Source organism: Canis lupus, chromosome 5 (assembly GCF_048164855.1).
Source record: "Canis lupus baileyi chromosome 5, mCanLup2.hap1, whole genome shotgun sequence".
NCBI lineage: Eukaryota > Metazoa > Chordata > Mammalia > Carnivora > Canidae > Canis > Canis lupus.
The window spans coordinates 30,683,189-30,707,083 of NC_132842.1; the positions used below are offsets into that span (position 1 = coordinate 30,683,189).

General features: G+C 48.6%; 2 protein-coding genes and 1 long non-coding RNA gene across 5 annotated transcripts in view; 2 read left to right on the plus strand and 1 right to left on the minus strand.

Moving 5' to 3' along the window:
* Positions 1–13,729, minus strand: part of FBH1 (F-box DNA helicase 1) — a 47,190-nt gene extending 33,461 nt beyond the window's left edge. For 2 of the 3 annotated variants that reach the window (XM_072825908.1, XM_072825907.1), the window contains exons 1-3: positions 13,634–13,729; positions 3,106–3,261; positions 143–744 (exon numbers count right to left, since the gene is read on the minus strand). In XM_072825908.1, the coding sequence (XP_072682009.1) occupies positions 143–744; positions 3,106–3,261; position 13,634 (759 nt within the window). In that variant the 5' untranslated portion in view covers positions 13,635–13,729. The remainder of the gene's footprint in view (positions 1–142; positions 745–3,105; positions 3,262–13,633) is intronic. The other variant, XM_072825909.1, reaches the window with a different exon arrangement.
* On the plus strand, positions 11,044–13,287 carry LOC140633423 (uncharacterized). The gene is made up of 2 exons (XR_012031038.1): positions 11,044–12,229; positions 12,422–13,287. It is a non-coding gene; the product is annotated as an uncharacterized lncRNA (long non-coding RNA).
* Positions 13,730–13,941: 212 nt separating the features above from the next.
* On the plus strand, positions 13,942–23,679 carry ANKRD16 (ankyrin repeat domain 16; the record flags this gene model as incomplete). The annotated part of the gene is made up of 7 exons (XM_072828437.1): positions 13,942–14,393; positions 16,353–16,573; positions 17,953–17,995; positions 20,115–20,223; positions 20,504–20,665; positions 21,608–21,686; positions 22,938–23,679. Coding segments are annotated over 7 exons (1,224 nt in total), but the record flags the coding sequence as incomplete, so codon positions are not given.
* Positions 23,680–23,895: the final 216 nt, after the last annotated feature.

Consider the following 23,895-nt stretch of genomic DNA (forward strand, 5'->3'; position numbering starts at 1 on the left):
AGAGCCTTAAATGCCTCCTGGGAATTTGGTAAATGGACGCTACCATTTCTGAAGACACGTTAAAATCAGAGGCATGCTTTAAGAGAAGCTAACCTATGTGCTTTTACAGAAAGCAGCAGAGAGCCACAAGTGTCCAACATACCAGTGGGTCAAGGATGATCTCTCTCCAGAGATGGCACACTAAGCTCACGTTCCAGTAGAGGTCTTCCACGGGGAGGAAGGCAAAGATGTGCCTTAGGACTTCACTGGGCAGGCTACAGATGTGGCTCTGGGGCTCTTGGCAAGGCAAGGTCCCAAGAAGCCCATAGTAAGAGTCAGGAATGGGATCTAGACCAATGTCCTCCATTTGTTGGCTGGGTTCTCCAGACTCTGCAGAACACCGTGACAGAGAGTCCCCCGCTTCTTGCCTGGCTTCCCTGGGTCTTGTGCATGACAGGGACAAACGATGCCGTGGAGTTTTTTTAGAAACACCATCCCACTGACTGGTCCCTGTAGCTTGATTCCTATCATCCTCAAAGGACCGAGACCGCTTCCTTGCAGACAGGGCAGACCCTGACGAGCCCAGTCTTACTTCTCCATCGCCTTCCTGAGGCAGGGCACAATTGCTCTCTGCAGCAAAGATCATTTCCCCCTCCGAGTCCTTAGAGGTATCCTGGCCCACAGAATTGCTTTTGGCCATGTCATTGGTGCACCGCTGCTGGCCAGCTAGGAAGAATTCAGTGTTGTATCTTTGACATCCTTGACCTGTACAGAGAACCCAAACAGAATGAACAAGATATAAATGACTGCTGACCCACTGTTGATCCAAATGAGGACAGCTAATTTTTAAGTACATACATTAATAGTGAAGAAATACAAGGATATAACAATTGGTCGATTGATTATATACATACATATATATGACTTAATTCAGAAAATATTTCTATTTGGCACTATCATGTAGTCAGACACATACATGGGAAGAGACAGACACCAGTCTCCCATGGTCTGAGGACCACATTCCACCTTGCAGTATATACAAACTGAACACCCAAATGGACAGACAAAAAGTCAACAACTGCTCACGTGGACACACCCACTTACAAAAACTCACTTTTCCTGGCTTACTCTTACAACACAAAATCTAAGTTTGCTTAAGTAGGAAAGAAAATGCTTCAGGTTATCAGGATTCAGAAAAACTTACTCTTTGACTCAGTTAAAGCCCTTTTATTTTTATTTCCTCCTGTGAAGCTGACACATTAATTGATTTTAAAATAAAAAAAGAGTCAGAATTCTCTTCATATTAGGAGAATGGTACCTAACCTAGTGCACACATTTATTCAGTTGGCATCTATTCAGCATCCATGATTCTGAGACAAATAGAAAGTAAAACATGGCATACATGTTCCCTAATCTCAAGACTTTCAGGCACTTAAGGGTGTCCAAATGGTGATTTCACACATCACTACTGTATTTTTAAACCCTATTGTAAAATGCCAATGATGTATTTAAACACCTTATCACGGCAACCCAGGTGGCTCAGCAGTTTAGCACCGCCTTCAGCCCAGGGCATGATCCTGGAGTCCCGGGATCAAGTCCCACGTCAGGCTCCCTGCATGAAGCCTGCTTCTCCCTCTGCCTGTATCCCTCATGAATAAATAAATAAAATCTTTTAAAAATAAATAAATAAACACCTTATCAATATATATCAAAAAAACATGGTTCCTTCCTGAAATGGCTGTAGCCAGAATTCTTACTGTGGAAAATAAGAGAGTGGTACTAGAAAGGATTAGGCTTTAGAATTCACAGATTTAATGTTTTCTACATTAGAGGGAAAAAATGGTAACTGTTTCTGAGGCAATCAGATAGAAATCCAGAGCTTGGGGCGCCTGGGTGGCTCAGTCGGTTAAACGTCTACCTTAAGCCCAGGTTGTGATCTCAGGGTCTTGGTATCGAGCCCTGAGTGGGCTCCCTGCTCTGTGGGGAGTCCGCTTCTCCCTCTCCCTCTGCTACACCCCTGCTTGTGCTCACTCTATCTGTCAAATAAATAAATAAAATCGTTAAAAACACACACACACACACACAAAACCCAGAGTTTGAAGGCAATAGGTCTGGGTGAAATCCTGATATTTTCTAATTGTGACATTTGATCACACCCATATCCACCAAGAGCCTGCTATATGCTTAGTGCTAGGACTCCACACAGAAACGTACACATGCTGACAAAAATCTTGGTCAGTGAAGAACTCACGACACAGAGAAATTGACTTCTACACACAAACAGAATATCACCACTGAGTTTTAAACTGCCTCATAAATTGGTCACGGTAGTTCCAAAAAGTGATAAACATATATTACGATATTTAAAGATGACTAGATAAGATTTGAGTTGGGTTCTGAAAATTAAATATATCAAAGGGATATAAGGCAATTAGGATGATCCTGACGGATATTATTAACAAAAGTAGTAATTTGTTTGGCACCTAGATGGGCAATAAAAAAACCCAAACTGCCAGAAGTAGGATTTGCATGTAATTAATAATAAATACCAGCCGGTGGCAAGTCCGAGCTTGTGTCCATATAGTAACAGGGAAACATCTCATAGCAGGTGTTTGAGTGGCAGCGGCAGGGCAGAAAATGGAAATCAAGAATACAAACTTGATGATGTACGTTCCAGCTGAACTGGAAGAAATAAAACCTGAAGGCAAGGAGAAGGGTGACTTGAGCAGCTGGGTACCGGGTGACAGGGCACAGTCCACCATGAAAGCACTGCATGAGGGGCATTTTGGAGAAAACTAATGGCACAGTGGACGTAGTGATGGACTGCTGGAATCAGGACATCGCAGCAGTTCTAGAGGGGAAGAGCGGGATGCTGGTACATGTCTTCCACCACACTGGGATAAAGCACACTAACGCAACTCACTCCACCATGTCTTCCTGGGTCTTTGGCCAACCGCTATCATAGGATTGTAATTTTCACAGAAACTCACAAATAATGAAAAACGTGTCAAACTGTCACCAACAGAACTACAAAATCACAGCATCAATATTTACAAATATCAAGAAATATTCAAAGGTCACACACACTACAGATTCTGAAATGCAAGGTATTTTTGGAAGACCTACCCCTAGTCCCTCTTTTTGTTCTGGGTCTAGGATAGAGACCATGGTTGGGGTCTCTGTTGGTCCATCTCTGACCGAAGGGCTGGGTCACAGCCAAGTGACTCCGAGCCAAATGCTGGCAGTCGATGGCTGTAAGATGCTTCCGCTTAAACCGTCTCACTGTTTTGTACCAATGGGCAGAAGAAATGGGACACTGGTTAGTTATCACCAACTCTACAAGTGAGCCAGCAACTTATCCTTAATTGTCAGGAATCTAGTGACTGTGGGCCACCCCAGCCAACCCTTTCCTTCTTCTCTGTATTCCTATCCACTTCTAGCCATTTCCCAGTCTCTTAGCATGTCTTCCTTAGAATTTAAGAATCCTAAAATAAGATCCTACAATGATTATTTTTATTTATTAGACTTCCTGGGAGCCCTGATTATGACCTGTTTGTTCAAAAAGAAGTTGCCACTAATGAATAAGTTGAGATCTGACATCTTTTCCTTGACTTTAGCCAGGCCGTGTATGTTCCCAAAATAATCATAAATATTTAAGAATTTGCTATAGCTTTGCAAAAATAAACTCATTCATCATCCTCTGTATATACTAGCTTCTCCACATCTCTGAAGCAGAACACAGTGACCAATGAAACAGTCCCTGTAAAGTCCCAAAGGGGACCACAATATACGCCCCTCAGCCCCTGGATCTCCGTTCCGGCTGTGATGGAAGAGGACGGGAGTGAGGCCCCCAAGTGGAAGACAATCCACTCCTGAGGATCTTCAGAGGAGGGAATTTCATACCCTCCCTTAGCAACGCATTATAGCAGCAACTGTATCTAGAATTCTCTCTCAAGAGTATTGACATATGTAGTTTTATATTAGTCCCTGTCAGGTAATGCTTTTTCGTATTTAACCAAGATTTCATTTTTCTGTATCTGTTAACACATGCACGATATAGCTACCTCTCTACAGCATTAAATGGAACGATTATACTAAATGTTAAACATTCTGAAGAGTCACACTTAAAAAAGAAAGAAAAAGGAGCTAGAGGACAAGAACAGATGTAACAGAATTAAAGTTATCCTTTACAGAAGATGGTCAAGAAGGAATAAAATCCATTCCTATCACTACCACATTTTCACAGGTCCTAAAAATATTCAAGTAAATTCCCATGTCAGATGCGAGAATCTCACTCAACATTTCAGCATGAAAATGTCTGAAACCAAGTCACTGATGAGTAAAACCAGCACAATTTACTTTTTTTTTTTATCATTAATCTCCCTTGACCCTTGGCATCTTCAGAAATGATCCTTCCAAATTTCAGTTCATTCTTTCAAGGTTTAAACAGAAGTTTTAAGGAAGAAAAATCTTCATGAATATTTTAAGACTTTAAAAAAATTATTTATACATGCAAAAATAGTTGTGCAATCCCCTCCAAAAGGATGCTAGGGACCTTCTAACTATGTGAATTTAGAGGCAAGAGGCAGTGATAACACAGCCAGAGGGATAAAAGCCACATGTGTAGCGAGAGGCCAGCAGATGGGAAGGGGCAATGTGTGAGCCCTTAGCCGGCCACAGAATAGCTGCTGGACCTCAGGTCACCAGTTCTCTGAGACTTAGAGATATTACAATGCTTCAATGAGAAAATACAGCCACAAACCGTCATTGAACTCTAAGACCCCACCCAAATATACCCATCTGCTTACTCTACTTAACAAAGCTTTAGATATGACTGATTTGCATAAAACACTGAAATAACTTTCCAATTATAAAGATGCCACCTAATGGTAAGACATGCATTAGCAGTCCAATTACAGCTAGGTCTGTATTACTGGGAATACTGTGGGAAATACTGTGGGGAAATAAAAGTAATATATCTTAATTACTTACTATGAACAGAAAATATCCCCTCCGGTGTAAAGGTTTTACAACTGATTTTTTTGCTGTTGAATATATTCCTTGATGCAAAACAACCAAGGGTCCTATTCACACTTACAGCGGCAAAAAAAAAAAATGAACATGCACTTTGTCTACATTAAAAAAATAAAATATATTTGAAATTTTCTACATTGAAAAAAACAGGCTTACGATATTCTCTTTTTTAATTATAGGACACAACTTTACCACTTCACCACCTTCTGCTTCAAACAAAGTCAACAACCTAATTATTTTGCCTTGAATGAGGACCTCTGATCAGACTAGCAAGAGACATAAGCTAGAGAGAGCTACAGTGGCCCTTATAGAATACTAACAAATCCTGGTGCCCAATTCGGGTGCTCCAAGCATAGTTGGTTCAACTTACAGTAGCAGCTGCAGAATTCCAACCAACAAACCCACTAACACTGTAGATCCCATGTACGTGACTGGTCTTTGCTTTTCTGGCTCTTCAAATATCCCCAACTGTTTCAGAGCTGGCAAACAGAACATCTAGAATTAGAACAGGAGATAGTAGCAAAAAGCTACTAATAGCCGGTATCTTATTTAAAGAAAGTGATGGTCTATTGCCAAACTGGCCTGGCCAGGAAAACCTGTCGTGGATAAAATCACAAAGGAATATGATTAACAACACCAAAACCACTCAAATTCATACAATCCAGGGCCTTGGGACCAGCACAGACCTGCTTAGCTTACTGGGAGGAGTTGGATAAGAGAAGACTTCTGAAAAGGGGCACCTGGGTGGCTCAGTCAGTTAAGCACCTGCCTCTGCCTTAGGTCATGATTCCTGGGGTCGAGCCTCACATTGGGCTCCAGCCTCACATTGGGCTCTCTGCTGAGCAGGGAGCCTGCTTCTCCTTCTCCCTCTCCCTCTGCCCCTGGCTCATGCTCTCTCTCCATCTCAAATAAATAAATAAAAATCTTTAAAATTTAAAAAAAAGACGACTTCTAAAAGGCAATAGACATAGAACCAATTAGAATGCTGGAGTCAATTAAGGGTTTAGATGCCCACGAAAATCTACAATATACCTTAAATTCGGCTTTGGGAAACTGTTAAACAAGACAGTAGCTGACAGCAGGTGTATATAGATGAGGTACTAATAGAGATGCCAAGCACCTTGGAACTTTTTCCGTAAAAAGTACCAAAGAATGGCTTTACCCCAGCCTTCCCCAGCCAACTAACTCTAACGACGATGCCATAATGAAAACATGGAGGCGCTGACGATGACCATCAACGGGGTGGTAATGTCTTAACCACAAGCCCAGGAGTCAGTCAGTAAGTTTGTTTCAAGTAGGTTAAGGAATTATTCTGTCTTTTCTGTACCTATGGCACATATGAAAAGAAAGAGCAGGGATAGTGGTAATGCTGGGTGGCACGCAGGACCCTAAGCTCCAGGTCACTAGGAATTTGCTGCACAACTGCTTTCGTGTGGAACCTGCCACAGGCAGACCAGACGAGAGAATGTCAAAGATACCCAAAAGGAATAGTTTGTGAGATGAGAAATAAATGGACAGGGTAGGCTCTTATTTACATATTTATTTTGTTAAAATACATCAGAATCTAAAATGTTTGTTGAGAAGATGAAATGTTTGCAGAAATCTTCCAAAGGCACAAGAAGAGCAAAAGGAAGACCTACCAGGAGTGAGTGGAACACAGTATTCTGCTTCCAGAGAGTTCTGGTAAATTCCCACTTATCCTGGCATGGAGCCATCAAGGAAGGAGTCAAGGCTGAGAGCGGCAGGAATTAGGGGCACCCAGGCTGAGCGCTCTGGCTTCTGGGTATTGTCCATCAGGAGGGACGTCACCTGAGCCATCCGTGACAGCTTACCCGGGAGACAGAGCCACCACTTTTATTGGATTCACAAATCGAAAATGACTTTTCTGATTTCAGCTAGAGGGTATGAAAAACTAGATTGTGTTTTATCTGAGTCTTAGACCTGTGAGAGATGAAGCGCTGTGACTCTGTGACCTGGGAGCCAGGAGCCCCGGGTCTGTCTACCTCTGGAGTCACACACATCACTGACCTGTGATTCAAGGTGTGGCACACGCCGACTCAGAGTCACAAGACCTCCTCTACTTGGCAGGTGTACTCATCACCAGAAGCCTTGATTCCCTCATCATTTAAAGTGGAGAAGTACAATAACCTGCCACCTGGAATTCACAGGACGGTCGTGGTTCACATGAGACAATATATATGAATATACCTAGTGACATCCGTACGGAGGCTGACAAACCCAGTGGCTGAAACGGAAGAACAACATGTCCTCAGCACCACGCTCCGTGTCTCCTTAGAGGCGCAGGGGTTTTATTTTAATGGCAAGAATGTTCTTGTGAAATCATTAAAAAAAAAAAAAAAGGTACAGCAAAATTCTAACCACCTTTCTATTCTTCTTAACATACTTTCAAGCCAACAGTTCAAGTATAATTTTATCAAAGGGAAGATGTTCAAATGCTACCTCCTCCTCCCCTGAGTCACCCAAACCTCATGGTATCCCCACCCCACCCCACCCCACCCCCGTGGCAAGCGCACTGTGCACCCAGTTTCTCCCAGGGCTTCCCTTACTGTTAGAAGCTGCTCGTGGCTCCTTAAGGAGCAAAGGTAAAGAGTGCTCTGCGACGAACGTGTGCAGCTGAAGGGGATGCGAGAGGGCAGGGGCACTCATGGGCCGCCCACGCTACATGAGGTCTCTGCGGTATGGACCTCCTCTGCACCCAAGTGGGGGTGTGCACCCCTCTCGGAGACTTCCACAGTGACTAACAGAGATGTTAGTCATCTCCCTCATGTGTCAGGACAGGAAAGCACTGAGGACATATGAAAGCCATCTTGTCAAGCAGAACTCTGCCCGTGACCACACCACTTTCACCACATCTCTCTGCCTGCCACTCTTGTGATCCCCTTTTCAAGATCCCACAGCTCGGCAGACCACAGGCATCTCAGGTTCCCACTCTGTGCTGACCTCAAAGTGGCAAGTCCCTGGAGTGATTCTTACCTTTACCCAGCCCAGAACCTCTTCAACTAGACAACATTTGTCCCCCGCTAGCCTAGCCTCAGGGCCACCCTTTCCTAGGCACACCCGCTGACAGAGGTCTCCCCCGACCTCCAGCTCTTCCCGACTTCCCCTGGACTAGAAGCCCCCAGAAGGCGGGGAACACGTCTCACCACCTTATTCCTCAAAGAGCTTAAGATAATACATCGCAAGTTAACAGACCCTCAGGTACTTGTTCGGCTAGGATTCCTCAACTCTGTTTTCATCAGTCTGCTTCATTCCAGAATCTTTACTGCAAGACAATTCACAAGTCACAAAAAGTGAAACACAGGGCTCTGGGGGTTGCTTTGGGGCAACGACAGTTGTTTCTCTTCTTCCTTAGCACAGAGTCTACATTCCTCTGGTTGACCAGAGTTAGAATGCTGCCTTGAGTGAGCTCCACCCATGGAAATGCAAATAAAAGGGAAGGGTGCCTCTTGCAGGCCTGGCACACGAAACCTCTCAGGCTTGTTCCTCCATCCTCTGCTCTCCTTCCAGTCAATGAGGAACTGGATTCTCCAGGGCATCCTTAGAAGCCCTGTGTTCAAGATGGAAAGAATTCCAGCAGCCTGGGTCCTCGGATTACTGCTTCAAAGGGTGTCACTCCCCCCACTCACCAACACTTACACACACACATGCACACCCATGAACCTGGAACCACCTTGGACTGTCATGAGATTGAGAAACGAACTGTGATTGTCATTCACGTTTGGATCTGGTTGTTACTGCAGCCAAACCTACTCGAACCATTCCCAGGATTATTGGAAATTCATACCAAATAATTTTCTCTCTTCCCTTATCATTGCTAATCAGAATTTCTAACAAAAAGTCCTCTAAAACTGACAGGCTACAGACCTAAGTGGACAAGATGAAGATACTAAGCGCCTACAATTCCTGAAGGGAAAGACTGTTAAATAATTGCTTTAAAAAAAAAAAAAAACCTGAAATCAAGGTAATTGTCTAGTACCAGGTACCTGAGCAGCCAGACGGCTCCTAACAAGAAGCACAGAGGGCAGTTCTGAGTCACCTAACCTCATCTGTGAGTTCCCCACAGCCTCCCGCTTCTCTGGGAGGGGCTCTGTGAAGACTCACAAGTGGACGCTTCCCCTCCTCGGTGTCCTATGGGGATGGCAGGTGCGCTGCAGTGTGGCTCCTTATTGCAAGGATCCAGGTACTCCACAGGTCAAATTGCAACCTGTGAGACCAAAGGGCCCAATTTCACCAGTTAATGTATCACTTCCCAACTTCAGCACTGCAGACAGAACACACTCAAACCAGGAAGCGCTTTGCAATAATAAAACCAACCTGTCGGTTCCTGAGATACTTCTAACAATTTTCTGTAAAACTATGTATTTAATATGCCTCATATGCAAATTATATTGCTACAGTGTATTTTACTGTTCGTATACTACCTTCAACTGTGTGTGTGTGTGTGTGTGTGTGTGTGTGAACTCGACTTCCACTGTTGAACTGGAAGCTCAGTTGTCTGACGGGAGACAGAAGCCAGGGACTCACTCAGCCCAGCACTGGACTCATGCCGCTTCATGCATAACTGGCGATCAAACAAACAAACAAATGCACAACCACAGCGCTCCCCTGCTTCCCTCCATAGAAGTTGGGTTCCTCCTTGGCTTTGAAACCCTTTCTACACTACTGGGGTGCCTGGGGGGCTCAGTCAGTTAAGCGTCTGCCTTCAACTCAGGTCATGATCCCAGGGTCCTGGGATGGAGCCCTGCATCCGGCTCCGCACTCAGTGGGGACCCTGCTTCTCTCCCTCCCTCTGCCTGCCGCTCACCTTGCTTGTACTCTCTCTGTCAAATAAATATACAAAATTTTTTTAAAAAAATAAGAAACAAAGAAACAAAGAAAAAAACCCTGCACTACCTTACAGCTCCCAAGGGCTTCATAGCTCCGGAAGTATTCTCACTGGAACCTCACACCATCCTACAAGTGTGCCAGGCTTTTAGCGGGGCTCAGAGAAGGCTTGCTTCAAGTCACGACACAGCTTGTGGGCAACGGCACTGAGCTCTTCTGACTCCCCAAGGGAAGTGTTCTTTCTCCTGTTAACAGTCTGCTTTCCATATCCAGGAAGCTTTAAAGCAGCCTCTGGAAACCTCCAGTTTCATTTCTAGGTCACTTTTTTTTTCCATCATTGTGAAATGTCCTAACTGAAGATGTAATAAAATAACATGAAATTATTTAGGAAACGCAACTTCAAGGAAAATAATCACTAACTACAGTAAGCTCAAAACAGAAAAACTTCAAACTGTCACGTTCCCCATTACCACTGCAAGAAATAAACATGGAAAGAAAACACTGTGGTCCTAGCTCTCATGAGAGAGAGCTCCCATCCCACATCCTGCTTCTCTATAAACCCCAAAGGCCTAGGCTGGCAGGCCTGATCTTCCCCGGATCCTCTCACACCCTATGAACCCCTGCCCCCACCGAAGAGATAGCATCACTTATCACACACAGCACACAGGGACGACTGCAGGTTTCTCACAAGGATAAGGAGGAATGGTGAAAAGGAAGGAAAAACAAGAAAATGATGGTTACTTATGGACCAGAGTATATTTTCATATATTTGAAAGGCTTTTCCTACTGTCAATCCATTACACAGCCACTTGTAAGTTGTGCTATATCCCAGACTCATTACAAACACCACGAGGGCTTGCTCTCTCTCGGTTTCTCGTGAACATACGAAACAGAAACAATTTTTGTCTGCTCATAAGGCAGTAAGCAAACAAACACAAGCCACCATACATCAGGCAAAGTGAGTGCTGCACAAATGCACACATGAAATGCTATGAGAGTAAAGGGACCAGAGTAGGGACGTTGAAAAAGGCTTTATGTGGGGCTAGATCTGGTGGCTCAGTGGGTTAAGCGTCTGCCTTTGGCTCAGGTCATGATCTCAGGGTCCTGGGATAGAGCCCAATGTCAGGCTCCCTGCTCAGCAGGGGAGTCTGCTTCTCCCTCTCCTTTTGTTCATGCTCTCTCTCTCTCTCTCTTTTTTTTTTTTTTTTTAAAGGCTTTATGAAGAGTTCAGCTTCGGAAGACAAGTAGGATGCAGTAAGGCAAAAGAAACACTATGTGCGAAACAGAGAAATAGCACAGCATCGGTGTAGTGGGAAGTCGAATTTTATGAGAACAAGAGGTTCACAGATGGGGGACGAGGCTGGAAAAGGAATTTGGAGGCACAGATTGTAACGGTCCTTAAATATAGCGCTGAAGAAATTGTGGGCTTTCTCGTGTAGGCGATTCGGGGGATCATGTAGCCTGCCAGCAGGGCCACCATACAGTCAAATTCACACTCTACAACAGTAACCCTGGGAGCTCGGTAGAAGATGGGTGGACACAGAGACTGCCAGGAAAATACGACAGGAAGTCACTTCCCTAACCGACACAAGGGTTGGGAAAGGCCTGAGAGCAGCAGCAGAAACAGGGAGAGGGAATGGGAAGTTCAACATATCTTTTTCGACAAGACTGAAAAGATGAGGGAGAAGGAGGGACAAAGGTAACTAACATTTTTATCTGGAGCCCAGAGGTCGCGTCATTAACCACGTTAAGGAGTAACGAGAGCCAGTGTTTTTGTTTTACTTGCTTTTTCCTGGAAGGGGAAGGGGAAAGTTTCCCCGTTTTGAACACAGCTGTTTGTCTTGCTTTGTTTTAAAGTTATCTGCGAGATGCCGGGCTAAGCTCCAGGAAGAACTTTGAAATAGGAGATGGGTCCTCAAAAGGCATGTGAGTGACACTGAAGCGTGAAGATGGAGAGATGCTGTAATGAGAGACAAATTCCTAGTAGGAATAAGTGGTTTGCAAGCCAGAAGGGCAAAACAGAATCCAACCCAGTTTTCAAATAAATCCACCTACGAAGGATAGTGGGATGTGATAGGCAAGAGAAAAGAGGATGGCAACAACAGTGAACCTACAGTCCTAGGACCGATACCATTAGTGTTCACACACTCACGGATCACAGGACACGCCAAGGCTCATGACACGGATGACCGCAGGCGAGTGCTGTACACAACCACGAAACACAGCGTAAGAGAAAGGAGAGAAGATGGCCACGGAGCAAGTCACGCTGCCAAAACCGACTGCATGAGAAATGAGACGCTAACCAGCAGACCACAAATTCCAAACGCCGGCACAAAAGAAATGGGCGGCCCAACTGGGGAACCTACTAACGGTAAGGATTCCTTCCCTCTACACCAAGCTTTTGCTCGAGAAAAAAACCACAAGAAGGGCCACAGTCACGTTCGTACACGTTAGCGTCCAGTTATCTAAAGGGGGACACGGAAGAGGCAGCACTGCATCGGGGGTAAGTAATAAAATAGTCTCATCATGCATCCATGTGTCCCCATTTCGTTTTTTAAAACAGGGACACTGGAGACACAAGGCAAGACACAGTGGGGATGGTCTGTAATGAGGATGGGGCTGTGGGGGGCGCTTAGCAGCAAAAAATATGAAGTTACTGGATGCCTGCATTTCCATTTGCACCAAACCAACAGCTGCGGGAAGAGCAATGCTGGGCCTGTTTGAAAACTCTGTGCATTTCAAAAGACTTTCATGCCTACCTTTTGCTGAAGTGGAAAAGACAGATTGGAACGAGAACTGTGGCAAAGCTAACCCCTGGACCCCGTCCTGTCCCCAGTGACAACCCGTATTACTCAGTAAATGCACCAAATTCAATCTGCCCGTTAGTAAAACGGACTTGTTTTTCTGGGTCCATACCTGGCGTCTTCTTTCATTTGACCTCCCTTAGTTTATGTGAGCACAGAGGCAGCCCTCACCTCACCCCCAGAGCCCGCAGACACCAACTGGGGCCACCATTCTTTGCGCCAGAAGATTTTAGGACCCTACAGCTGCACGGGAAAATCTAACTTCTTGATGCACCAACATCCCCCCACCTGTAAGGATGCCTCGCAGGCTTGCTTTTTGCAGGGTTGGATCATTAAAACGCAGAGCTGCGAGCGACACCGAATGCAAAGCCTAACTGTCTGCAGGCCTGGCAAGCATAGCAACTTTGGGACGGAAGGCACCGGGAAGTCTGCAGGACCAGCACCCAGAAGGATCAGGCTAGGGATTCAGCACCTGCTCTAATCTCTCCCATCACCCCTGCACGGTCCACACGACAAGCCGGAGGCCTTCCCGCACCGCCCTAATTTAGTTGATATTCAGAGAAAAAGGGGGATTCGGGTAAGGGAGCCTGCAAATAAAAAAGAGTGGCGAGAGGACAGCATCAAATGACTCGCCCAAGGTCAAAGCAGGAGGGTTGCAAAGGGGCCGCCGGTGGGCCGGCTCCCGAGGCCGCGTCTCCCGTGCCTCGTTCTGCAACGACCAGGGGTGGGGGGCGAGCAGCTTCGCGGCCCCGGGGCGCAGGGCGCGGGCTGGGGCGCCCCTCGCCGTCCTGCGCGCAAGCCCCGCCGAGCCCTGCAGCCCTGCAGCCCGCCGCCCCCGGGCTCCCGCACGGCCGCGCTCCGCCCGGACCCCCTCCCCCTCCCCCGCCCCGCTCGGGACCCCGGCGCCTAAGTGTGCACACGGCAGGGCCCCGCCCGCGCTCCCGCCCCGCCCCGCCCGCGGCCTCACGCACTAGGGCGCTCCGGACCGGGGCTCCCGCCGCCGCCGCCGCCGCCGCCGCCGCCGCAGGGCCCGGGCCGCCCGGCCTCCCAGCCCCAGCGCCCCCAGGGCAGCGCCAGCCCGAGCAGGCCGCCGACTTCCTCCGCCAGCCCCGCCCCGGCCGCAGCCCCGGGAAGAGCCCGCCGCCGGGGCCTGACGGACCGCCCGCGCGTCCAATCGGAGCGGCAGGCGGAGGGGGCGTGCTGACGGACGGCCGCGGCGGCCAATAGGAACGCGCCTCCCCAGGGGGCGCGGCGGCCGCCGAAGGCCCCGCCCCGTCCGCGCTTCCGCCGGGGCCGAGGCGGCGAGGGAAACTTTCCCAGAGTTCCTCCGAGCTCCCGAGCCCCGGGGGCGGGGGCGGGGCGCACCTGCTGCACCCCCGGTCCGCGCGGCGGGGCTCAGGGGCGCGCCCCCGGGGCGGCGGCCGTGGCGGCGCCCGGAGACCCGCGGCGGCTGCACCGGCTGGTGCAGGCAGGCCGGCTGAGCGCCCTGCGGGAGGAGCTGCGCGCGGGCGGCCCGGGGCGCGCCGGGGACCCCCTGCTGCACTGCGCCGCCCGCCACGGGCACCGGGACGTGCTGGCCTACCTGGTGGAGACCTGGGACCTGGACGTGGAGGCCGCCGACCGCGACTACAAGCGGCCTCTGCACGAGGCTGCGGCGCAGGGCCACCGGGACTGCGTGCGGTACCTGCTGGGCCGGGGCGCGGCGGTGGACTGCCTGAAGAGGGCCGACTGGTAGGTGGCCGGGGTTGCCCCACAGACCACCCCGCTGCGCGCCCCGCTCCTCCGCAGAGCCCCGGATTCCGTGCACCTTGCCCGCCTCGGCACCGCAGCTCGGAGCCTCCCCTGCAGGAGCCTCCCCTGCAGGACGGAGTACGTCCTGCAAACCCTCTTGCGGGGCGGGGGGGGGGGGGGGTGTCTCCATTTCCCATTAAGGAACCGGTAGGGAATGCGATCAGACGATGGATTTTCTGTATTAAGTACAGCTTGAGCCCCGCTGGGCTAAAGGGCGTTGTTTGAACAGGTTGTTTCGGGATCGAGGTTCACAGAAGGTTGCAAAGCAGCGTCCAGGGATCCCCCCCCCCCCGCGCCCAGGCTCCCCCTAAATTACCACCTTACAGAGCTACCGCACAACACCAAGGCTGAGGAGCTGACATTGCTGCAGTGCGTGTGCTTGTTCAGGATTTCACCGCCTATGTGGACACTTGAGCTCAGTGAGTGATGATGCCCCATGTGGTTTTATCACATGGGCAGACGTGCAGAAGCACCTCCACAGACAAGATGCTCGCCCGTAGGATCACACAAACCAACTGCGTTTTGTGAGATCGACCTGGTTTCCAGTACTCACTTCCGGGGGGGCCTCCTAAGGGTCACGAGCATCCTAAGATTCATGACATAATGAAGTTCCTGCCTGCAACGGACACCTGATCTGATAGAAATGAATCACAGCAGGTAGACTTACATTTTAAATAAAGCGCATCTTGCCCACCAGGTTGGGGGAGTCGGCGTGGGCATGTTTTGAGGGCTGCACGTTGGCTATGACTTAGCACAAGACTGATTTTCTTCTGCTGCTGGACCATTCCAAGAGACACATTACCCCATTCATGTATCACAGTAATTCTATGGATAGGGAACTGACCTCTTCCCCCCGCCCCCCCCCCCAAAAACATGAAGCAGACAAAGTTCATCTGAATATGTATTTGGGAGGTATAATTGCAATGAGACTTTTTTGCCCATCCTCACCTTTCTGGCTTTCTTCAATACCTTCCTTGCTTTTCCAATCATCCTGCCTTGTTCAAGATTTATTCCCGCCATGAAGTCCTTCTGGAAGTTTCCAGCCTTCATTTATCTGGGTTTCTCCCTTTTAATTTCTCATTCACTTTCATTATTATATCCCACCCCACCCCCCCAGAAGTGTTGGTTAATTAATTATTATCATGGCAATCTTAGAAGATAGATCCTAGATGCGGCCTTCCAGGTCACCTAGGTATAGTGAGTTCCAGCCGTGTGCCAGACTTGGGTCTGAAACCCAGGAATCAGGAGGTAGATTAGACCTGACCTTGCTTTCCCGGGAGTTATGTCTCCCTCATTTTGCAGATGAGAAACCAGAAGCTCATGAAATTGAAATGACTCATCAAGGATCATATATGAGAAGGATAGAGCCACCTCCCTTGATATTAGCGTAGTTTATTCCCATAATTGTGGACACAAGCCAACTAAGAAACTTACTGTAATCACACTGTTTCATTCGTGTTGCCAACGTGTGCTCCTCATGGCTAGGCAGTGTGTCAGATGTTCTGTTTAGCCCTTTTTCAGCACAATTAATAAACGATTACTGTTTGAAATGAATGGGATAAGTCTTACACAAATATTCAAGACAAACTATGGTTTTAACTGTGTCTCACTTCAGTCCCATACTCTCAACTATTCTCCAGAAGCAAGTTTTGCCTCCTCGGCATTCCCCTCCACACATGCCTACATCCTAGTCACTCTCCTTTTCTTATTCCTCCCAGTGCCTCACTGGAGAGGGTGGGGGACAGAGAAGTTGTTAAAGCAGTTTTCCTGCTTCCCAGACCCCTGAGTCCTCTAGGTGTTCCGTCTCTGCCAAAGACATGGGGTTTTCTGAAGACCTGACCACACGCTTGTAATGTCTCAGCTGCCCTTCCGTCTGACAGTTGTTCTGATTGGCTTTAGGACTCCTTTGATGATGGCTTGCACAAGGAAGAATCTGGAGGTGATCCAGGACCTCGTGGAACATGGCGCCAACCCACTTCTGAAGAACAAAGACGGCTGGAACAGTCTCCACATTGCCAGTCGAGAGGGTGACCCTCTGATCCTCCAGTACTTGCTCACAGTTTGCCCTGCTGCCTGGAAGACAGAGAGCAAAATCGGGAGAACCCCTCTGCACACGGCAGGTATGGCCAGGAGCTCTGCAGGGACGTGTAGCCCGCCCATCTGACCCCGCAGAATGCCTTCTAGTTAGAGTCTAGTAAGAACAGCTTTAGGGTATTTCAGCATATAGTTTGTTTCTAAAACTAATGGAAGTTGGTACGTGTTCTTCTTTCTCGTATTCACTCATTTTCACGGGTATCTGTCCTGTCCTCCCCAGTTTGTTAGAAAGCTGGTTCTGTTCCTCACTGTCTTTGACCTTAGGCAAGGGACACAAACTGTTAAGCAAATCCTCATCAGCAAAATAATGACGGTAATGATGCCCATATCATTATGGTTGTTGTAGAGGTTGTAGAGATTGAGGAACACGATGTATTTAAATCGCTTGGCACAGTGTTTGACATACAGTGAGCACAGAACAACTGGGTGCAGCTATTTTCAGGATCACTTTTATGTTACTGTTATACACAGGAAAAAAAGATGATATGTCCACGTAGCCTCAACAATACCACAGTGCTAAGCCATTTAAATAAATATAGGTACTTATAATTAAGTACCTGTGCCTGAGTGCCTTTGACTTATCTAGTGATAATGCAGTGGACTACAACTGAGTAATTATCCTTAAATCTGAATCGTCTATTTGTAGATTATTTTAAATGAGTGAAAAGCAAAAAGTGCTGTGATGTAAGACAACACAGATATTAAAGACCTCAAGAGTCCAGATCAAGAAATTTTTTTAAAATGACCTTTAGCCTTCTGGATGATTCATTGAATTAGGATACAGGGCCTTAGTTTCTCAAAACGTCAATACCTGTGACATGATTCAGTTTAGGAAATATGCATACAATTATTACAGGTACTGAGAGCAGCTAGGAACCAAGGACTTCTTTTTAAAACTTGACGAGTGGTAGAAAAACTTTCCTCTGCTTTGAATTGTTTGCCTAGCTCCCCTAGAAACCATCAGCACCTAGCCATTCCCAGAAAATAGTGGAGAACAGAGAGCTGAAATCTTTATTGAGTGTCATTCTCTTTAGTAGGAGAATTACATTCCTGCCCACTTTGTCATGGATCATTATTAATATGTTTTGCATTTCCTGGGCAAAACCTGGCCAGCCCTAAGGATTTGCAGCACAAGAATGAAGAGAAAGTTTAGGACTGAGAATTTGCCATGGAAGTGCTCACAAAGACCAGATAATCGAGTGTTGGCTAAGTGCCTATTAAGTGAAAAGTGAAAACATCATCGTTACCACTTATCCAGCTAAATTTTTATTTTTCTAGGATGGTAACAGTGTCCCTAATTTAATTGCCACCTCCCGTAAGCTCTAGCTAAAGGATGGGGAAGAGAGAAGAGGAAAGAAGAGTTTTATACCTGCACTAAAAAGCTCTCTCAATTGTCTTCTCCCAGCAATGCATGGCTGTTTAGAGGCAGTAAAGGTGCTTCTACAGAGGTAAGAACAAAAGAGCAAATGGAGGAAAAGATTCACTAATTGTGACAGTATCGATGCTATAGAAAAAGCTCAGAAAAAACTGCTTAGAAAGAAACCAAAGTACCAAAAGAGAAATGAAGAAAGGACATAGCTCAAAGAGTATAAAACAAAAATCACTAAGTAACATGAGAGAGAAAAAAAACCACCCGTGTTATCTGTTCATTCAGCAAGCATTCATATATTCAGTGTGTCAGCACTCACTAAGCGTTGTAGCAGATGCACGGGCTACAACAGAAGCCCGCCAGCTTGGGTCCCCTCCTGGAACTCACAGCCTGGCAGACAGGACTCACTGTTCACATCCTGCGAGTCTGAGGAGTCCAAGGAATTGCAGGATCCCCCCAGGAACACATGCCAGGAAGACCCAACTTGATGGGGAGTGAGGCATCTTGGCCCCTAAGATACTCGAGCTAGGACATGAATGAGGCTGAAAGCAGGAGGCGGGGCAGCATTCCAGACAGAGGTAACAGCCCCCAGGAATGCTCAGAGCCAGGAGAAAGCAGGGTGCTTGGTAAAGTGAAAAGTTGAGTGCGTGCTGGAGCCTTAGAAGTGATGGGGAGAACAGTGTGCAATGAGGAAGGCCAGACTTAGGGAGGACACTGAACTATGTGAGGACTTCAAGTTTTCTTCTTAGGTTATCAGATGCCATTGAAGGGTTTTAGGCAGAGCGGAGGGTGGACAGTACTAAGAAACTTGCATTTTTCAGAGATCCTCTGGTTGGAAAATAGCGGATGGATTGGGGTAGGGGGGCAGCAGGGGTGAGTGCCGTGAACACTAGGAGGCCGTTGCAGTTAAACAAGAAAGAAAGAACGATAGTTGGACTAAAACGCTGCTGGTAGGGGTGAAGAGGAGCACTTGGAGATACTTAAGTGGAATCAATAGACCTAGGTGAATAATTTGAACAAGAGAATGAGGGAGTAGAATCAAGGATGACAGGTTTCTTGCTGAAACAACTGGTGATGGTGACGGTGCCATTTACTGAGACAGAGAACACTGGTGGAGGAGCAGCTTTGCCAGGAAGACGATAATTTCACTTTGGGACGTGCTGAGTTGCTTGTACCTGGGAGGCATCCGAGCAGAGCTGTCGAGTGGCCAACTACAGACAGATCTGAAGCCTACAGGAAGGGGTGTGAGCTGAGAAACAAACATGGGCATCATCGACATAGTAATGATGCCTGAATTCATGAGCGTGGGAGAGATTACCTGAGCAGATACTGAATAGTAAGGGGAGAATAGGGCTCTAGGCAGCGCTGCGAGGGAGCAAAGGCCCATCTGTAGATGAGGAGAGAAGAGAGGGCTCTGTGAGGTCGTGTCAAAGCTGTAATTTGAAGTGAAGAAGGGAGAACCAGTGTTCCAAGCAGAGGGGATCAGCAAAGAGCTGGACAGCTGCAGGAGAAGATCATGAGCCAGAGGAGGGTAGGACACGCAGGACCATAATGGAGTAGAGGGAGGGCCAAGGAGGTAGGACGGATGGGACCCCGAAGGGAAGGACAGGAGACAAGACAAACGTTGGCCGGGAAGGAACAGAAGAAGGCAGATGAGGTAGGAGGCAGACAGGAAGACGGGAGGGACAGAAGCAGACAGGATAATGGGAAGAGGAGGAGTGATAGAAGGAGGGAGATCCAACCTTAGGAGGAGAGGAGAACCAGGAAGACGCCAGGAACGGAAGGAGGTCACACCGGAGGCTGAATTAGGAAAAAGAACAGGAACAGAAGGATAGGACAGCAAAGCTAGTGGGAAAAGAAAAAGGCAGGATGGAGATGGAAGTGGGCAGGTGGATGGGAGGCCTGAGAAGCAGGTGGGAGGGGCAGGCCCGGGAAGGCGGCGGGTGGCCCCGGGGGAGGCAGGGAAGTGAGGAGATAGCACGTTCTCCTGACGCCCGGGTCCTGAGGGTTTCCCCTCTGGGTGGGAGATAGAGGCTTGGAGCAGGAGTGGTCCTACCTACCCAGGGTGCCTGAGGGAGAGTAGTCTCGTGGAATTGAGATTTTTGGTAACGGGCTGGTGACGGGGGAGAGACGGGAGTGAGGAAGGGTTTAGGGGACAAGGACCCCATCAGACCTGCTGCTCTGGGTTGGTGCCGCAGGTGCCAGTACGAAGCCGACTGCAGAGACAGGTGCGGCTGCACACCCTTCATGGACGCCGTTCAGTGCGGCCACGTCGACGTAGCCAGGCTGCTGCTCAAGCAACACAAGGTATAGGGTCTCAGGCCAGGGAGCACATCCAATCCTAGGTTTGAATCCCAGCCCCACCTCAATGCCGAATGCGGTCAGTGTCGCAGTGGGCGAGGGGGAGGCAGACGTCCTTGTTCAGGTGTGGGGGACCCTGCGAGGAGCAGTTGGAGGAGGAGAATCCAGACGGCTGACTGCCACTGAGGGTGCCGTGCTTGACCAGAGAGCCCTGGAAGTCTGAGGCACGTAGCACAGCTCCGTGCTCCTCACTTGGGGCCTCCTGTCCCCCCCCACCCACCCGCAGGCTTGCTGGGCCGCGCGGGACGCCCTGGGCGCTCAGGCCATCCACAAGGCGGCCGTCACCGGGCAGGACCAGGCTCTCTGCTTCCTGGTCTCGGAGCTGGGTGCTGACGTGGACGCAAGGACAGAGCCCACCCGCCTGGCACCGCTGCATTTCGCTGCTAAGGTTGGTCTCTCTATCACCACAGGGACAAGCCTGGGATGTGGTCATGGTCCTGGAACCTGGGTCCCCTCAATGGAGACCTGCCTTGATCCTTATGATGCCTGCGCATTAGTTCCTGCCAGCCTTTATTCCATGTTCAGGAATAATGTTGTTTGCAATCATAAGAACCCCCCATGTGGAGTCCTGCTGCCTTGTCCTTACACTGGATTCCAGAAGTTACCGTGTGAGTGGCAGAGGCTTTCCACGTACAAGCCACTGCAGGCCTGCAGAAGGTGCTCACCAGAAAGTCGCTGCTTACTCCCCTGTTTGAGGCGTTAGGAGTATTTTGCAGGTTATCTTCAGCCTCACTGGCTACCTGCCTCCACTGGCTTTTCCAGCAGCAGCAGGAATAATTGTTTCCTTGTGAAGGGGCTCTGCTGCCTGCCTCCCCCAGGAAGGCAGTGGAGAGAGGAGGGTGGCCGAGGCCATGGCGCTGATGGATGGGACTTGGAGCCGCGATCCTGCCTGGCTCAATACTTGAGGAGCAGCCAGCTGGCCAGGGAGCCTGTCAGGTGCTTGGTGAACAGTGACACACACTGTGATGAGCGTCCAGGACAGGTCGCCATCTCCCACTGTGTATCTTTGCTCTGAAGTTCCAGCAAAGACATATTTGCTGGGAGAGATTCTGGAACTGTGTGTTCCGTGTGAATCAGGACACATGCCCCAGACTGCTGTAGTAGGTAATTTGGCCTCCAGAGTAGATTCTCTGTTTTGATGACCAAATGTCACCAAAAGCCACATTTAGCATCATACGGGCCCTCGAACCTTAGAGCCATGCGAGTTTTCCTCCAGGTGTGAAAATTCAGTGTTAGCATGAATATCTTAGAAAAAGTACCTGATGTGCACTAGTTTGCATTTAAAGGCTTGTCCTTGTCGTCACCCGGTAACATGTATTTCAACCCTCAGGAAGGACACGTGAGCACAATCCAGGTGCTCCTATCCTTGGGTGCCGACATCAACTCCAAAGACGAAAGGGACCGATCAGGTACGGCTTCGTGTCTCACACGCCTGGGCAGTTACTGGGCACGGATGCGCACAGTACACAATCCTTGATGTTAGAACCACTGGTTTTCATGCTATTGCTCTAGTAGCTCGACACCTTTCTTTGAAACAACATGTTTGCAGAGCTCTGGAAATGTGTCTGTGACCATGGCAATGGCGGGCCTGCCACTTGTCACCGCTGTTCTGACTACTTTGTACCACGATCAATCAGTCATGCTCACTCTTAGAAGCACTTTCTAAATCCACCTCACTGCCAGCTGCTCCACGTTCAGATTCTTCATAGGTCGTCTCTCTTTGGAGTGTATTTGAAAACTATAATCACTGGGACGCCCGCGGGGCTCAGTGGTTGAGCATCTGCCTTCAGCTCGGGTCGTGATCCCAGGGTCCCGGGATCGAGTCCCACATCATGCTCCCTGCATGGAGCCTGCTTCTCCCTCTGCCTGTGTCTCTCATGCATAAATAATCTTTAAAAAAAAAAAAAAGAAAAGAAAAGAAAACTGTAATTACTGTAAGTTTTTTTTAAAGATTTATTTCCAAGAGGTGGGTGGGGCAGAGGGAGAAGCAGACTCCCCACTGAGCAGGTAGCCCCATACAGGGCTCGAACCCAGGACGCCGGGATCATGACCTGAGCTGAAACTAACATTTAGATGCTTAACTGACAGAGCCACCCAGGCAGCCCTCTATAATTTTTTTAAACTTGAGGCCCAGGAAGATATCTTCAGAGCTAATTCTTCAGACTTGAGTTGAATAAGCCCTCCTATGAACCTTCTGTGCACCCACGGCCGCCTTGCAAGCTTCCCCGTGATGCTTAGAAACTCCTGCTGTGGCCGCAAAGGATGGTCACCAAGTCCAGGACACAGGACTTTGTCCCCAGAACGCAAGATCCTAGGGCTAGCGGCACCAGGAACCTTGAGTGCTAGTTTTCAAAGTGCTAGTTTTCTTCTTTTCATCTGGTCAAACTTTGAAGAAATTGGTTTCTGTGTACTTGCTTCATTGCTTTTGATAGAAATCTCTTAAATTCTCTAATTGGTTGCTATTTTTAAAACCATCTCGAACCCAGTCAGGTTAAAAGGGGAAATGCTCTGATCCCGTAGAGGCAAGAGCACAGGGCCAAATCAGGGAAGTATAAAATCCGCGTAATGGAAGGAGTCTTGTTATTGGGAGCAGCCACTGGCCAGGCAGGCATCACTGCAGGGTCCTGCTCCAAGTCCATGTGGCTTCTGTCCCCACACAGCCCTGCACCTGGCCTGTGCGGGCCAGCACGCTGCCTGCGTGGAGCTCCTCCTGCGGTCCGGGCTGCGCGACTCTCCCGACGACTCGGGCGCCCTGGCCAGGCAGCTCACCCACAGCGCGGACATCCTTCGGTGCTTCGACCACCATGCCACATCCTGAGGACGCACAACCACATGCACGGTGACCCGCTCCTGCTCCTTCCGTCGCTGGGGTCCCCAGCCTGCGGCCCCTCTCTGCCAAGACCCCAGGCCCTGAGGGCTCCAGGCTCTGTGACCCGCATGCGGGCAGATGGGAAGCACTTGGGGTCTTTCCATGATCCAGAGTCTGCCTCTCCTGCCCTTTACCTGAAATTGAGGGATGTTCATGAAGTCAGTGTCAGAGCCCTGAGAGAAGCATGTGATGCGCATAAACATAACAGAGAACGTGTTTTATGAGGAACGTTATGGGGAAAGGCAGTGGCAATACTGAACCATACAAGAGATTGCTGTTAGTTTGAGCTGCAAACACAACTGACCTGCTGCTTCCTTCCTTCTTGGGCTGCTTCTTGGCCGTTGCAGTGGTTTCACCTTGGGTTTTGTAGCCAGGAAGGAGAGGCCTGCACAAGCGTTTGCACGGAAATAATGGAAATATTTGTGCATTCTAAGCGCTACTAGTTAAGCCAGAACATTTTAATCTCAAGGTTATTTTTACTTAATGGTTCTGTGTTGGCTTCCTTCAGATAATAAACACATCTAAAAAATGCAGCTGAGATCTTTTCTAGACTTTTCTATCACCTCGGTCAAAAAAGGGACTTTATTCTTAAAACCCACACATCCTGTTTCCTGTCCCAAGCCACCTGCCCACCAGAGCCCGTGGGCGTTGAGGATACTTGACGTCGTAACTCCAAAAATTCTGTAGCACTTTAGACAGATTGAAGGGAGGCTGCGTCCTCAGGCATTCAGCTTCTTTTCCTTTTTCCT